At 40.6% G+C, this 16572-nt stretch overlaps 2 protein-coding genes across 6 annotated transcripts in view; both read right to left on the reverse strand.

The window, feature by feature from the left end:
• ptprub (protein tyrosine phosphatase receptor type Ub) overlaps positions 1-2409 on the reverse strand; it is a 187840-nt gene extending 185431 nt beyond the window's left edge. For all 4 annotated transcript variants that reach the window (XM_074682957.1, XM_074682956.1, XM_074682955.1 and 1 more), the window contains exon 1: positions 2125-2409. In XM_074682957.1, the coding sequence (XP_074539058.1) occupies positions 2125-2194 (70 nt within the window). In that variant the 5' untranslated portion in view covers positions 2195-2409. The remainder of the gene's footprint in view (positions 1-2124) is intronic.
• A 3966-nt stretch (positions 2410-6375) lies between these two features.
• On the reverse strand, positions 6376-16406 carry LOC141801105 (glucocorticoid modulatory element-binding protein 1-like). 2 transcript variants are annotated; one of them, XM_074684010.1, is made up of 10 exons: positions 16326-16406; positions 14484-14625; positions 14128-14186; positions 13726-13847; positions 13537-13640; positions 11863-12047; positions 11419-11571; positions 8224-8361; positions 7291-7407; positions 6376-7199 (listed from the first exon to the last, which is right to left on the reverse strand). In XM_074684010.1, the coding sequence occupies exons 2-10, from the start codon at positions 14606-14608 to the stop codon at positions 6724-6726; spliced, it is 1479 nt and encodes a 492-aa protein (XP_074540111.1). In that variant the 5' UTR covers positions 14609-14625; positions 16326-16406; the 3' UTR covers positions 6376-6723. The 2 variants fall into 2 exon arrangements, with proteins under 2 accessions (XP_074540111.1, XP_074540110.1); XM_074684009.1 differs by lacking the exon at positions 16326-16406 and adding an exon at positions 15783-16204.
• Positions 16407-16572: the final 166 nt, after the last annotated feature.

Consider the following 16572-nt stretch of genomic DNA (forward strand, 5'->3'; position numbering starts at 1 on the left):
TTTTTCCTCCTTTACTACACTCAGTCCAGAGCAGCAGAGAGCCTCCATATTTCAAAGCCTCTAATAATTTCCCTTCCCCTGAAACTGACAGCCTGGACCGACCGCAGCATAAGAAAGAAAGAGTTATGGGAAATATGGATTGGATCGGGTGAAAAAGGCAAAGAAATCCCCGAAGGAGTGCAAAGCCCTATGTGTTATTAAGCATTGAAGGTTAAGGTGTGGTCTTCACACGACTACAGCAATAAAGGGAGAGTGTTAATCAAAGGAGACACTCAGAGGATTGTGGGAGTCAGGGCTGCAGTTATGCTCCTTAGATTCTCCTCTTTGGGTGAGAGGAAAAACATGAAGAGGAGCAGAAGGAGCAGAAGCTAAAGAGACCAGCAGGGTTAACAATTAGGGATGTAAAAGCACAGGTTGCACACTCTGGTGAACAAACAAACAAACAGAAAAACACGATGTGAATTTTTGTTGACAGGCTCCTAGGCACGGTCGTAGTCAAACGCCACTGTTCCATTGAGCTCTTTTAATTACCTGTGTGTGATTTAATCCTTTATATGTCGCAGCCCATCCCTCTTAATGATCTGCTCCATTCAGCTCGTGACAATACATAGCCTGCTTCCATGGTTTTGTTGATTTTTGGTTCCTGTTTCTTGCTACGTTATAAATACAAGTATTGCTGAGCAGGAGGCTTTTAACAATTTCTTATGAAACAAATGCTGGGGAAACACATAGTCATTGCAGCAAACTTCAACAAAACAGTCAAGCCTCCCTCTGATCTTGATATAATGAGGCAAATCTGTAACATGCATGTGACTCACACTCAGCCGCATTGTTATACAGTGTTAAAAGACCCTGCAGTGTAAATGTCATCAATATTTTTCCCTTATTACCCTGGTTTTATGTGCTACCAGGGTAAAAATTATGCATGAATATGTGTGTGTAGTTGGGTGTGTGTACAAGTGTGTGTGACAAAGAGACTTGAAAAGGCCCACAACATTTTTTGCTTTAAAAAAAAAAAGCCAGAAAAAACAGCTTTGTGATAGCATTGCATGAATGACTAATAGTACTCAGGGTATAAAAGCATATTTGAAAACATGAATATGGAAAGGTCTATGTCATATTCCTGTAAAAGGCTTTTATTTTTGCCTCTCTGTGTTTCAGCTTCCATCTCTCCGGTGTGCAGCAGTGGCAGGCTCTCAGATTTGGACAGATTTTTTTAAACCATTATGACAAAAATTAAATAAAGTGCCAGTGAGTAGTTAAAGAAAATGTATTATTTTTGGTCCTCTTAATCTGAAAAACTGCACACACAACACAAAAACAGCCTTTTCCCCAAAGTAGTTCTGTCATTTTCCTGATAGCAGGTGATTTTAGTGAGTACATGGGCATGGCTCAGCACTACAGGGGTGAAACAAATTAGCTTTGAGAATTTAGTACCAAACTAAACATAAGAAGACTTCAAACTTCACTGGTATGTGAATTTTCAATGAGATGCTACACAAGCAGGCTTTTCAACCCATTGCCAGAATGGAGTAGCCCCAGGTCCTGGGTATCATCACAGCTTGGGCAAGGGCTGCTGGGATTTTGGTGGGATTGAGGCTCTCAAATATTGATTAAATTGCCTAAAGGTCGTTGAAATGTCGTCGAGGAAGAAATGCAGGTCTGAATGAGCTCATATCAAAGTTAGGATCACATTTTCACACCCATCAGGCAACCTGGTGTCTTAAAATATGCGCCTGAGAAACACCAGAAGAGGCAGGAGAGCGAGAGCAGCCGAGAACTGTGCAGTTTTGAGAAATGAGAGCTTTTCCCCTGAAAACCCAAATACAGCCCCCCCAAAATAACCCAAATTCCTCGCATGACTCTAGTACTACAAAAACTTAAACCTCCGTTTTCAAAGTTATCAGACTGATAGGTTTGTATTTTCTGCTGGGAGGGACTATCACTGTCCCACTAGTAGAAAGCAGCGGTAAGCCGCAGATAAACACACAAACGTGTCAGGTCAAGGCGGCACAAAGTTGACATCTTCACCAGACTTGCTTTGCTTTTTCCTGAGGCAGAGTTCAAAGACATTTCGAAACTTTCAAACTGCACTCAGGAGATAGGGATGGAAACGTGCCATACCTGTTGGCCCCTCAATGCCATCGGCGTAGATCTGAACAGTCAAAATCAACAGAAAGGCGCAGGTGTTCATCGCGTCGCTGTTTTAGTCCACTTTAAATGTGCAGAAGGAAACATTTCATTCACTCCGTGAGGTCCGGGCGCGTGAGCAGGTAGAGCCGAGCCCATCCACTCCCCCAATTCTCAGTGAGAAGACTTTCACAGACACTGAGGGAGACAGGGCAGAGCTAGTTCTGCAAACTGACGTCAGGGTAAACAGTTCAGGGAAGAGATTTCTTCTCAAGCCCACTTTCCTTTCCCAGCCTCCACTTCTTCACCCGGACAACCAAAGCAAGAGCAGGGCGCCTCCAAGCGGCTGAGACCGGTAACGACGCTGTGGAGTATTCAAGCGTCAGCCATGCACTACCAAGTCTGCGTGTGTGTATTCACCTCTCTTTCAATCTTTATAAGGACTGTAAATAGTTTACGAGGCTGAGGAGACAGCGTGTGTGTGTGTTTTTGATAAAGTCGGCCTCAATATGTCCACACAGTCCGAGAACTAGTCTCATCTCAGTTTTGGCTCTTAACTTTGTATTTTGGTCCACAGACATCAATTTTCTTTTTCGGACTGGAAAACCAGTTTTTACCAACCTCAAAAAAGCTTTTTTAGCCGTTTTTGTATATGAATTTATGCATTTGTGTACATCTGGGCTAACCTTTACAAGGCACTGGTTCACTGTTTCTGATTTTATTCATTTATTTATTTATGTCTGTATGTTTCAAACGATAAGTTGCCAGACTATATCTTTCCACAGAGCTGCTCATAACACCTGTCACCATCTAATGCAACACTTTACACAACCTTTACAGAATAAAATACTGTCTGTGTCACAGCTGCTGTTCTAAAGGGTAAGGGTTGAGGTAGTCACACAGTTACTCTGGAAAGACAGGTCAGCATACCTTTATACTTCTTTGTGACAGGTGCAAAGCATACATCTACATATATTATTCTGTGCAGACTGAATCTGCATTTTGATGAGCTTACCTTTTTCTTCTTCACCCACAGCTGGTCATGTTTGTTTGGGGGATGTCTGACACAAAAAAAAAAAAAAACATCCTTGGATATAGTTGCACTGAAAGGTAAACATCTCCATGTAGAAAGGCTGATAGATCCACACTGACTTTGACACTAAAATATATCCTCTGGTTGAACTGAAAGCATTATTGTTGTATATATTGTGTATATCTGATAAGTTGAGGGACAGGAGTTTCCTGGATGTCCTCTAGTTCATCGTAACAACAGAAAGTTCTCTCCAAAATTCACCTTTAAATGAAACATCTTGCAGAAGTGCTGACGCTGCAGCAGCTCCCTGTGTGAACTAACCTGGTGTTAAACATGGTTTGGCAGACACATCTAGCTGTGGCTCCAGGAATTCCAATTGGATCAAGAGGCCATTATGCAGGCTATTCATCACTCAATTTGTTGTTGTGTGTGAACACTAAAGTGGTGTATTAAATTAAGGAGGGCAAACAGACGCATGTGAGGCTTCTAACATGAGCGCACACCTCAGTCTCTAATATTGTTAGCCTTGAATGACAGATGAACGATGGATCGCTCTGTAAATTACTTAATTCAACTAAAGCAGCACAGCGTATGTCAGGCTAACACCTGTAATTGCACCTGCCTGATGCATGGCAGCCATTTTTGTTCCGTGGTATTCAAAGCACAGAGCAGTAATTTATTTAAGCTAGGGAGTAGTTTGGCCTGGATCTGTTCAACTGCATGATAGTTTAATTTGCAGGAGCAGGATGTTGCAAAACACTGTTTGAATCCGACAAGAGGACAGACATCAGTGGGGATGGAGACAGCTGCACTATGATGAAAGTCATTTTTATCAAGCATTTTCCCCGCTGCCACTCACGACCCTCTCACAAACGACTACATCTGCACAGGCGGTGTTGTGCATTCATTCATAATAACATATCATTACAGTACAGAGAGGAGTGTGCTATCAAACTATAACTGTCCATCACACAGCGCAGACAGCCTCGGCATGCAGTCTGGTGCTTGTAGAGTAAAAAAGAAAACAGAAAATCATAGGGTGGAAAAGTTCTTCTACATCTGAGAGACAAAACTTCAAAACACCAATCACCGAACATTGATAAATGAAAGATTGACGTCAGTGATTACGATGTAACCACAAGGCTGAAATGTTTGTAAGATGAACCAACATAAGTTTGTTAGTGTGAGCACAGACAAAACTCTCACATTCACCTTATTATAGCTGTTGTGATTGCTTTATTGTGTTTTGTGTATTAGCTTAACCCTTCCACCAGGTTATGTAAATACATCAACAGTCTGTTTTATAAGTAGTAAAATCTTCACTGAGGCTTTATATACTAAAAATTAAAGTTTTTTGGGGGGAGCAGATTTGAAACATTAACCCAACTTTTAAAAATGTTCAAGTTTTTCAATTTCTGTCATGTGTCCAATATACTGATGCTATACATGTACAGCAATGATAGCTAAGTTGTTTGAATAGTAAGAGAGTCCTGTTTTGCACAATGTTCCTACTCCTCACAAGACCACTACTTTAGAGTATCAAAATCAAATTCTTAAAATACTTTTAATATCTTTGACCATCCTAAACTTAAGTTAATACAAAAATAAAATAAACTGAAACAGACATCAAACTGATCAAATTTTAAACCCATTGGAACACCCATACATCCATTCATCCATCCATTTTCTATGCTGCTAACCCTGTTCAGGGTTGCAAGTGGCTAGAGCCTATCCCAGCTGTCTTAGGGCTAGAGATGGGGTACACCCTGGACTGGTCGCCAGTCAATCACAGGGCTGACACATATAGAGACATACAGCCTTTCACACACAACTACAGATGATTCAGAGAGACCATTTAACCTGGTGAGCATGTTTTTGAACTGTGGGAGGAAGCTGGAGATCTCCCACACATGCACGGGGTGAAGTTGTGAAAAGATGAGTTGCTTCTGGTCTCAACTGTGGTTCAGTTCATAAAAAAAGTTAGTCATCCACAGCTCTGAGGACTCAAAGGTCATGAGTTCAAACTCCAATAGTATCAGGTTTATCTCACTAAAATGCAGTGCTTAGCACTGACGGGCATTCAGATTGCATTTTGGCATTCCGAGTGAAAGATTTCATACCATCAAGCTAAAAAGGAGGATGCTATAACAGTCTTTAGTAGTTGTTACAGTTTCATATGTAGGTGGTGCTTAAAGACGATTGTAGCAGCAAATTGTTGGCAGCAACAGAGGCTCATCGCTGCCAGCTCTCACACTTTAATTTCTCCAGGAATTGCTATTCTGGCTCCCTATGTGATTCATTATTGGATTACTCGCCTTATAGGAGTGGAACCTAAGCCATAGGTCTCCCAATCAGAAGCTAGCTGAATGTAATCAAGATGAGGAGTTGGAGGTATGAACGAGTTCAGTTGGCACCAAAATGTGAAAAAGGGAAAACAAATTAAAAATGTACTCTGCCTCCCTGCAGATAGCAAACTTTAACCTGTGTTTTCACAGAGTCAGTCAACTAACTGTGTTTCACAAATCTCATCATCACTGACTTTATCTCTGCAACACAAGCTGAAACACTGATCTTTTAAAATATTAAACATAATGTTTTTTTTTATTATTATTTCAAATGTGCCCATTATCATACAGTACTGGTTGGAATGTCATTTTCTCATCATATCCTTTTGTTTACTTTTTTTGTCAACCACACATTTTCTCTGTAGTAAAGAAAGGAGGGGGAGAAAAAAAAGAGTCATGAATTTGCAGCACATCAGTTTACAGCACCCTGTTTAAAGTAACAGCACGTTAACAGTCACAGTACTTGATATTGTTTTCACCCTTAATAAGAAGAATCCATTCCTCAGACTATGATAGGTTGATGCACAGATCTGAGGCAGGGTTTAGGCATAAGAAACATGCCCAATGTCAAGCCTGAGTGAGATAGTCCACGAAATCCAAATAATGCATGGTTCACAAGTGTAGCTCACTAAATACATATGTTCAAATACAAAGAGTATCGGAAATTAATTATAAAAATTTTAGGAACTATTTGTCACAAAATCTGAAAAAGTTGCCAACCACCTTAAGACGAGGAAAAATACCATCACATGAGATCATAAATAGAACCAAATGTTATATTTACAGACATCAGAAGCCTCTTAAATGAAATTTAGGAACACAGAGTGACTTAATACACACTTGGTTTGGGCTAGTCTTTGTTCCAGGACTTTTTTAATGTTGTATCATCATAATTGATTTTTCTGCTTAATCCCTCAAGATTTATAAGATAGAAATGTCTTTGTTTTGCCAAAATGCAAAATACTGCAGCTTTGTTAAAATCTGATGTTAGCTAAGAAACAGAAAAATGTAAACATAAAGAATTGGAGACAGTAGTTTTAATTTATGCTCCTAAAAAATGAGTTAATGATAAATCTGTTATAAAAACTGTTGAATATGCGAGACAGAGGGTACAGTTGATGAGGCAGATAAGCTGTCTTTTTTTATCTACTCTTATAGTCTCCTCACTCCAGGCACATTCCTTCCCTAAGTCAGCTTCCCTTTCATCTCCCATCATCACTTACTTTTATATTTTTTTGATATTTTCCCTCCTATAACCACCTTTTCAACGTTGTTCAACCTTTCCATCTCCTCTGCTTCCTCCTCTTGAAGCCTAATAGTCCTCTGTCCAGGCTCTTTGTGGATCCCTGAGGTTTCCTCTTGACCCCACCTGTGAAACTTCTCCTGCTCCCTCTCCAGTCTGGCACCGTGGCCGTCCCTTTCCGGCCTGTCAGCTCCTGCATGATAACCCCGGCCGGTGGAGGCAGAGGAATGGGTGAAGATGTGAGGGTTGATGGTGAGCTGAGCGTAAGACGCAGCAGATAAAGCTGGCGGCTGGATCCCGGGGCTTGTTTTGACAGAGGACAGCAAGTTGTGCGTTAGGCTGTTTGGCAGGTTGCGACGCTGCTGTCGTAATTGCTTCAAAGAGTGAATTTTGTAGGAGCTTTTATCAAAGCTCTGCTTCCTCTGGTCCTCCAAGATATCATCCAACACTAAGGAAAAAGGGATAAAAATAAGCTTAGATATTCATGATATTCCTGTATGTTTATGAAGCTTTGATCACATGTCTCTCTCGTTTCTTACCATAAACATTGTGATGCAATTTGATCTCCTCATCCTGGCTGCGCTTCAGGTTCAAAGCTTGCTTTACTGAGTCTAAAAGTCCAAACATCTTGCACAGGGAATTAAGGATAACAGCATCTGACAAAACAACAAACACAAGTCAGTTTTTTTTTTCAGAAAAAAGCAATATTCTTTTCAAACCTGACATTATGTACTGTATAATTTGTGCTTAGTTGGATTACACTTTCATTCTTCTTGTTGGAAATCATTTCCTGATGCTCCTGTCTCATGTCTGATGCTTTACTTCCTTCCTGGGATTCTTTTCCAGCCTTTTTGATTGTGTGCCCTGCCCATACTGATTTCACCTCTGGTTACCTTCCTATTGTGTTAAGTATTTAGCCCCTTTCAAAAAAAAAAAAACAGATCCCCTCACATTCTGCAATTTGACAGCAAGATATCTACACCCCTGGTTCTCCTCGTCTGCAACGAGTAACACACAGAGACATAATGGTGAGGTAAAGTCATCGCATCTGTGATCCTCCCTTAGAAAACAGTGGTGATGCGTAACAGCTGAGCTGGCAGAGCAGAACAGCACTGTGTGTGTGTGTGTGCGCGCCTCTCGTGTTGCTGCAGCTCTCTAATGTGATGTGTACAAACCTAAAGTGACGACAGAACAGGATGTTCAGCCCTGCTCCTGCGAAGATTTTCCTTCATCACCTGGTAATAGTTTATTTTTTTCCTGGACTTTATAACAGTGAGTTTTTATTTTGGTCTATTTTATTGAATCAACATTCTAGTCTTCTTTTCAGTCTCTTTCCTTTTCCATAAACCTTGACTTAATCCTGCACTCTTTACTTTTTAAGAGACTGATTTGAAAATTCGCTGACATTTGACTTCATTTAAAGCATTTCTTTTGAGCACATTAGCTAGCATAGATGCATCGTGGCAGCTCACCTGTCTCCTGAAGGTTGGCTTTCTCACTGCGGGCCTCCACTCCTTTCAGAGTGGCCAATAATTCAGTCTGGAGACTGGACAGGACCTCTCTCATCAGCCCAGAGTCGGCCACACCCTGCCACAAGCTCAGCACTCCATCTAGACGAGGTCAGTAAGGGTGGGACATTATTGTGATATATGGGGAGACTTTGGGTATGAGTGTGTTGGTATTTTCATTTTAAAAAGACAAAGTGCCCCTGAGAAATTAGACATCATACAGAATATTTGTGGATGTGGATGTGAGCTGCTGGGAGAGGCTGAACTGAATGAGAGGGAAAGGTAGAAAAAATAAATAAATAAGAAATGTGGGATAAATGAGATTGAGTGTGGGGGCAGGGAAACGTCTGGAAGTGAGGTTAGAGGACAGGCAAAGGCTTGAAAGAGGGTAATAAATTGAGGAGGGGAGCAGAAATAACCAGTAAAGGTTGGAGAAACAATGAAAAAAAGAAATAACAAGATAGAGAATATAGCAGGGAAGCAGAGCTGTGGGAGAGGATGTTAAACCGGCGATAGGGGAAGAGAGGAATGAGAAGGAAATGGTAAGAAAAGAGGACAGGCAGATTGAACCCAGGCTGAAAAATGACTTGGAATCAGTACAAAGCTGAGCAAAATAGAGGTTGAGTATATTAGAGTGATGAAATGTCAGAGGTGCTCGATATCTTATCTCGAAAGAAATGCGTCCACTTTTACGTCTGCTTAAATGTCTGTCAAGATAAATGCAATATGTCCTTGGGAAATATTTTAACTCTCATTTACGGCTATCTGAAGCTCCACTCGTGTTTCCCCAGGTCGAAAATTTCCCTAATGTGAAAAAGCACATTTCCTGAGATAGAGCAGCCGTTTTAGGCAGAGTGGTTTTACTGAGATTTGTCACTTTGTTTTAAGCTCTGTGACAAGAAATACTGTTTGTGCAGTGAGGCAACCCAATGTACCATTCACACAAAAGATCACCTGAGGCTGTGTTACCGACTCCAGCTGGAGCAATGCCTAATCAGGTCACCTTTAAAAGCCCTTAAATCAAAGCTCAAGTCCCTGCAGGAAAAAGGCACACATAGAGATCCAGGTGGATGGTTTTATAAAAGGATGCGACTCTTGCTTCAAAATCATCTGATACTTTTTGAGGCCTATGCAACAGAAGAGCAGAATATCCCTAAACTGCAGGTGCAGAGGAAGCTCTGCACAGCTCATTGTTAAAGCAAGAGTCTAACGCAGCAGCATTACACTCAGTTTGAATCATTTATGCTAGATTGTTGCAGTCACAGTCAGGCCAAATCTTTTCCTCATCACAAAGCAGGGCCACCTCCTTCTAAAGGACACGACTTCAAAGTGTGTCACACCAGGAGAGCTGTAGGTCAGTGAGCTGAACCTGTGCCCTCTCCTACAACAGCGAGGTACCCTATAATCTGTGAGAGTTTTCCTCCAGGGTATTGGCCTTTATGAGCTGACCAAGTGGGTCACATCAGAAGTAAATGCTTTCTTCTCTGGTTTTACATTTTTTAGTTGTGGTTACAGCATATTGTTCAGTAGACATTTGGTGAGTGGTTAAATAGCTAAACTTTAAAGAGGAACCAATCTTGTTCCTAATGACCAAGAATTTGGCTGCCATGGATAATAAATGCCTCTTGTGATGGCCAAATTCTGGGGTTTTCTTGTTTTACCTCGCCAGTGAATACATAGCTTTCTCCAATGCTCACTTCATTGTTTATAGTCCTTCTAGTAACTTGATAAGTGATGTGCCTTTAGATGAAAAGTGAACATATTTTAACCCCTGCAGATAGTCCTTCAAAGTATTAAGTTATACTGACACGCTCAAAATAACCTGAGCTTCTGAGAATCTTTGGCGCCCTCTGTGGACGGAGCAGCGCCTCTAATCTGTTGCTGATTTTTTCTTTTTTTTTTTTTTAAGGATTCTGAAAAAAACAAATCATCTTGTTTTCTTTCAATGTGCAAGTTAGTCACTATTTTTCAATCTTATTTTTAAAAATGTAAAGAAAATAAATATGTTTTCAGCCTACAGCAGTTAGATTTCCATGTGATTCTGTCTTATTTTAGTTTGTAATGTCGTCAGCATTCACTCCTATCTGTTAAATAAGCAGCTTATAATTCTCTTAAGGTGAGCTTTTATTTTGGAAAAAAAAAACAAGCCTGTCCTTGAGGGGGGCAGTGTCAAGTTTTGAAATGTTAATTTGTGGAATGGATGTTGCAGAAATAATTATGTTTCATTCCAAGATGTACAAGAATCCAAACCTTGGTTGGCTTTCACAACATTCACTGCAAAAAAATGAAATCCTGTCAACTCTTTTTGTCTTATCTTAAGTGAAAATTGTCTTCTCACTCTCAATACGTGCCACATTCAACTCATCGGTCAGGGAGAAAAATGTCTAATTTTAAGTTGCTTAGAGCCAAAAATGAAGTCTGATTTGCTTGTAACAAATAAAAAAAAAATCTGCAAATGGAACAAGAAAAATATTCCTAAAAAAAAAAAATCACCCAAGCGAGATTAATGTCTTAATACAAGTAACTTTTCCCTGGTTCCATTTGCAGATCTTTTTTTTAACTTGTTACAAGCAATTCAGACCTCATTTTTGTCTTTAAACAACTTGTAACAAGACAGTTTTCCAGACTACTCAGATGAATGAGGCTCATGTTAAGAATAAAAAGGTATCTTCAACTGAAAATAAGACAAAATCACTTGATTAGATTTCAGTTTTTTGCCGTGTGTAAATAAGATTTGTTGCACAAGTTGAAACATCAGATCTCAAATATCCAATATGGGGGCTGGGAAATCATTGCCTTCTGCCAGTTTTTGCTTTTTATGTGGACTGGCTTTTATGGATACGCTGAAGCCTGCTGATACTTGATTGGTCAATACTACTCAACTTCTATCATACTACCGCTCCTTATTATAATAGAAATCTAGACCCTGCTTACGGATTCAAAATCTTATGTTGAATCACTGTTGTCAACTAATGTGTTATTTCCTAAACAACAAAGAACTGTGTGTGAGTGTTCATGCTGCTGAGAGTATTACTATACAAGTCTGAAAAATGAATGAAGCTTCTCTCTAACTTTAGTTATTTAAAATCTCCTCTCTGTCTAATATTCTGCTCAGTTTTTTCCCTAAGCACAGGTCTGCTTATCTCTTCATTTATTTACCAGGTGTGTCAGTCCTCCTTCTCTTTGCAGCATGTCCATTGGCTGTAGTGGGATTTACATGTCGAGCTCGACCAGGACTCCACTCTGCTGCTGTTGCCACGCTGAACTTCTCTAAAGGCTCGTCTTCCTCTGCTACATCCTGCACGACCTCCCCTGGAACGACAACACAGTTCAGAGTGCACTTCATATTACCATTGAATGTAAGTAAGACAGATAGCTAAGGAGACCCAGCCATCTGTTCCTTTTTGCTCAGTAAGAGTGCATTATTAAATCTGTAATCATTTGTCAAACTAATATCCAAATTCCTTGTTGTCCTCTAACAGCATATTTTAAAACAAATCTTCTTGTTTTGGCCTCTAAAGTTTTATCTGCATCCTGCAAAACAGCCGCCCCAGCATATGTGAGAGGGGAAATAACAAACTGAGAATGCCAACTGAAATCCACCTGTCAGGGGAGGCACCTGTCCTCCAAGAGGGTCGAGAGGCAGACACGACGGGCCCGGCTGCACTGAGGTCCCAGGGGGGAGCCGCGCACTGTTGATCAGTACATCGAATTTAGTGCTGCGGCAGGTGTTGCTGCACACGGTGTCATGCTGGTAGAAATCTATCTGGCCGGAATCCATCATTTTCCTGTGAAGGGAGAAGCAGGTCAAAGGAGCACTGCAAGAAAACATTTTGTTTCACAACAGCCGAGTAGGTGTTAAAGGGTGAATTGAATAAGTTGAACATTCCCGATAGCTTCCCTGAGGCTTTTTCAACAGGAAGCTTATTGATGTGAACCCTTGAGAAATAAAGATGTCATTGAGATAGTGTAGTATATTGACTCAGAGAAACACCAAGAACAAGTGCAAACACGATCAGTCCGGTGAGAAATATCACTCGGTAGCTTGCTCGCGTGTTATTTGATCCTGCTGTCATGATGTTGCTGCTTACCCGCCACCTCTGGAATGTAGCAGCAAAGCCCAATGGAGACAGACACGATGTAAGTGCTAACTACGTGAGGTGTTTAAAGTCTAACAGTTTAACCCTAGCTCACCCGAGTAAAGTGGGGAACTCCCTTTAAGGTTAATCAGATTAACAGTTAGCCTGCTACGAGGAGAACACCAGACTAACAAAAAATGTATGACGTACATTAAACCATACTGTCCTGTGACACAATGTTGGATTTGCATTGAATCAAAATGACTTTTATTCTTTAAATGGCAAACACCAAAGTGGGGCCTTATCAGAAGTGATCTACGCCTATGAGTTACTTATCAAGGAAGCAACTCTTCATCAGTCAAAGAGAAAAATAGAAAGGACAAGTGAGAATGAGAGGGAACCTCAGAGATCCAAGATTGAAAAGTATGAAACATGAAAAACATGGCGATGCTCCTTCGGTTCTAAAGGCTACAGTCCTCAAAGTGGGCCACATGGGTTCAAATCCAAACACCTTGAACTTCTTGACTCCATTTATCACCTGCACTTAGATGTAATAGTGGTGAGCTCTATAACACACTTCAGTGCATCCCCTGTAATAAGGCCTGCTGGCCCTCTGTATGGGGGACATGGAACATCTATAGGTCTCTTTTTCAGTTTTGAAGCTGATTACCATTATACCTTGCAGAACTTAGTCAATGCTTATATTGTTTTCATCAGATAAACCAGCTACTCTGTATGGTCTGCAGTCAGGTCAGAACAGGGGAGACTTCTTTTGAGTAACCCCCCTCCCCTCAGAATAGCTCCTTGACACTAGTACAATTTTATTTCTTTCACCTCCTTCAAAGATTAGATTAGCATAAACTATTTCACAAACCTATTGTTTCATTTCATGTTTGAGTTTATACCATTTGATGACTTTTATTACCTATTATTCAATCTTTCTGTGTGTTTCTCTAATTACTTTGTTGTCTGCTTAATTGCTTCTATAACTGACTCAATATCATCAGACATAGTTGTTTCTCAATGATCTCTCATATAGATAAAGGTGAAATGAAAGATTGATTGATTGAAATTAGCCAAATTTCACCCCCAGTTTCTACTGTATCTAATTCTGTTTCTACTGACCTAAATTCAGGCTTGAAAATAATATTTGAAATTAAATGTAGAGAAAAACAAAGATAAGGAGAACTCAGCATACCTTAGCATTACCCCGCCTAGCCTGATGGCCCTTTTCCAGTCCTTAAGAGTGGCTTTACCAGCCAGGTGTACAAACTGCTTTGGACTGATGAGCTGTTCATTAAACTGTAACCGAAAAAGACAGCACAATGTAAGCTTAAGAATAAAAGAAAAGAAAGAAAGGGAAAGAACTGTTGAATTACTGACTCACTTTGACACATCTTACGTTGATTCCTGGGCACACAAACTTTTTGAACAGTAGAACAGCTCTGCTGTCTCCACAGGTGATGGGGTAACCATACTCAATCTCATCTCCTTCTGCCTTACTGTCTTCTACAGATTGTAAGCATGGGAACATGAACATAAAAATTTGCAAACATGCACAAGTTAGATATGAACTTACAAAGAAATATCTTTTCAGATGTAATGGATGTAGGAATCATGACAATAAAAATCAACAACAGTAGGTTTAACAACATTCTTCTTTCATAGTTTACTTTTCTCAAATAGTAGTGTGGAAAGTGTATCAGTAACCAGAGCACACTGGCTGAACTAAGAAAGATTTTAAAGTCTGTATAGTAACATCAGCTGTGAAGGGCATGTGCAAACATACCATGATGGGTCTCTATGGCCAAGACTGTAGTGCCAGTGTCAGCAATGTCATCGTTTACCCTGCAGAGGGTGGCAGAGGGTTAGATATATCAGAATAAATCTTTCATGGCAGGTGACAGTTCACTAGCTCTGATATGTAAATAGCTGTATACCTAACTGTTCAGGAATGTAAATAAATTTATCTACTTCATTCCTTACGTTAACAGTAAAATAACCTGCACTGTGGTTGTCTATTGTTCCTGTTAGAGTAATAAACATGGGGAGACAAATTGAATATTTGACTATACATCTATACATATCTGTATTTTGGTTAGTGCAAGACATCTGCTGTGCATACTGTGATAAAAGCAATTATACCCTTGCAGGATGGGCTGCAGGTGCAGGATGACTTGAGTCTTATGGTCGCTGCCACTGGCCTCTCCTTCCTCTTCCTTCAGCATCATGAGATCCCCTGAAGACACAGTGACCTCAGCACCCGCCATCACCCCTCCCCACCGAGCTGCACGCAGAGAGTTGGGCACGCATGTTAACATCCAAATCACACACGCACACATGCAGGATAGCTATGTAATGCATACACAAGTCTATGAAAGCCTCCCCCAACAGCTTTGTCTGGCATGCAACTGTCATTGGAATGAATTTGTACAGGGTTAATAGTGACATAATCCTCACAGAGACTTGCCTCCTCCATTGCCATTAATAAGGATGTGCATAAATATACTGCAGCATATATTAGGGAAAGCTTTAAGGTTTGGCAAAACACCTTGGTAAAAACAACAGGCCTGAAGTATAAAATCCTGCAGCACTAGAACAGTCAGTGAGACTTTAACAAGTGCCACGTTTTGTCTTAAATAAATCTATGGTAATAACACTCTACAACCAAATCACGTTTCATGCAAACTTTTTTTTCAATTAACTTATTTGGCTTTATATGTGGAAAAAATAAAAGACTTGTTGAATTAATAGAACTGGTAAAGGTGGTAGAAGCTAATCACATTAAGAAGGTAATATCACATTAAGCATTCAAGTGTTTATTTGTGTCTGATGTTATCTGATGTCATCCCCATGCAGTTTTTGAAAAGGTTGCTGTTAAATTATGGGGCACAAGGTTGGTGCATGTCCTACCAGTGTTGATAAATATGTAGCATAAATAGGCTATCCATGTAAGATAATTCGTATGTGAAACGATGGAGTTAAGAAAATTCCCTAGGCAAAAGTATTCAAACTGCATTTGCTACAATGTGATTTTGCCCCTATTATTCTTTCTGTGCAATCAAAGTGGAAGCAGAGAAATATATCGAAAGATCACAAAGAAATGGAGGAAATATCAACAACAAACTGTATTGATCTTTCATGGTAGACTAACAAAATCCCTTCAGAGAAAGCTAGCGCATTAATATATTCACGGAGCGTTATATTTTACTCTTATTACAAGTAGCTCTTGTTGGATCACCAACTCCGACACGGACAGTTGCGTGCCTTGCTCACCCTCCTTCACCCACTGAAACTGACGTCTGTTGGTGCGGCGGCACGCACACCCCGACCAACAACAGTGCGACGGTGCGCGCTCCTGTTTCAAACAGTGCACACAAAACAACGGGAGGACACTAAAACTGCTAAACACACTTTAGATAATATAATCACAGCTTTACCTACCGTTTTACAGCAGGAGATATTTCATCCTCCGCTTGTCGGTGAGGCTGAAAGAGCATGCGCCGTGCTGCTTCGTTACACTTCCTGCAGTGAAGGCAGCATTTGCCTGAGAAGCATCTGTCCCGCTGTCACGAGAAGCGGTTAGTTCGCACGCGATGTGTAAATCGGTCAAACTGCTCTTATGTGCGAGCTCACGGCTTGGTTTGAGCACCTCTGAGCCAAGGCGCTGCTAGGCTGGATCATTTCAAGCCCTAGATAAAGGTTTCTATCCCTAAGGAAGACCATAAAGTGTCGTTTAAAAGCCTGTTGCCCTGTGTTAGGTTACAGACTCAAAAACACGGCATTGTTTCAGTTGTTTGCATTTGTGTAGTCTTGTGTCGGTTTGTCATGAATTATACGGTGTTCAACAGTCGCGTGTTGTGTTATTGTTGTTACCAGCTTTTCACCAGAAGGTGGCAGGGTTTGCTTTTGAGTTGAGTGAGGACATAAGTGTAGATAAAGCAAACGTAAATGTTGCCTTCGTGATATTAACATTTTAAGACTTACTTTAATTGTCATGGGCGTCGTTAGAACAGTAAGGTAATCCAACAATTTGGGACAGTGTTCGCATCTCAGAACACGTTAATGTATCAGTAACCGACACCAACTGCTCTCAGATCAGCCCACCCCTACTTGGGAATGGAATGCCTTGTGTTCTTTGATTGACACTGGTAGAGAGCCAATGAGGGCTCGAGGCCACGCCCCTTAGCCAATAGAAAATTGTCAGAACTTTGCACCACAACTTTTCACTGAA

The sequence above is a fragment of the Halichoeres trimaculatus genome, unplaced genomic scaffold, assembly GCF_033239565.1.
Source record: "Halichoeres trimaculatus isolate MK-OKI-2021-1 unplaced genomic scaffold, fHalTri1.1 fHalTri1_scaffold_12, whole genome shotgun sequence".
NCBI lineage: Eukaryota > Metazoa > Chordata > Actinopteri > Labriformes > Labridae > Halichoeres > Halichoeres trimaculatus.

Coding starts and splice junctions, on each gene's coding strand:
- LOC141801105 (XM_074684010.1), bottom strand. CDS start 14,608: ATGGCGGGTGCTGAGGTCACTGTGTCTTCAGGGGATCTCATGATGCTG. Junction 12,048..13,536: donor CTAGGCGGGGTAATGCTAAG/GTATGCTGAGTT, acceptor CTCCCTTCACAG/GAAAATGATGGATTCCGGCC. Junction 8,362..11,418: donor AAGGAGGACTGACACACCTG/GTAAATAAATGA, acceptor GACCTCGTCTAG/ATGGAGTGCTGAGCTTGTGG.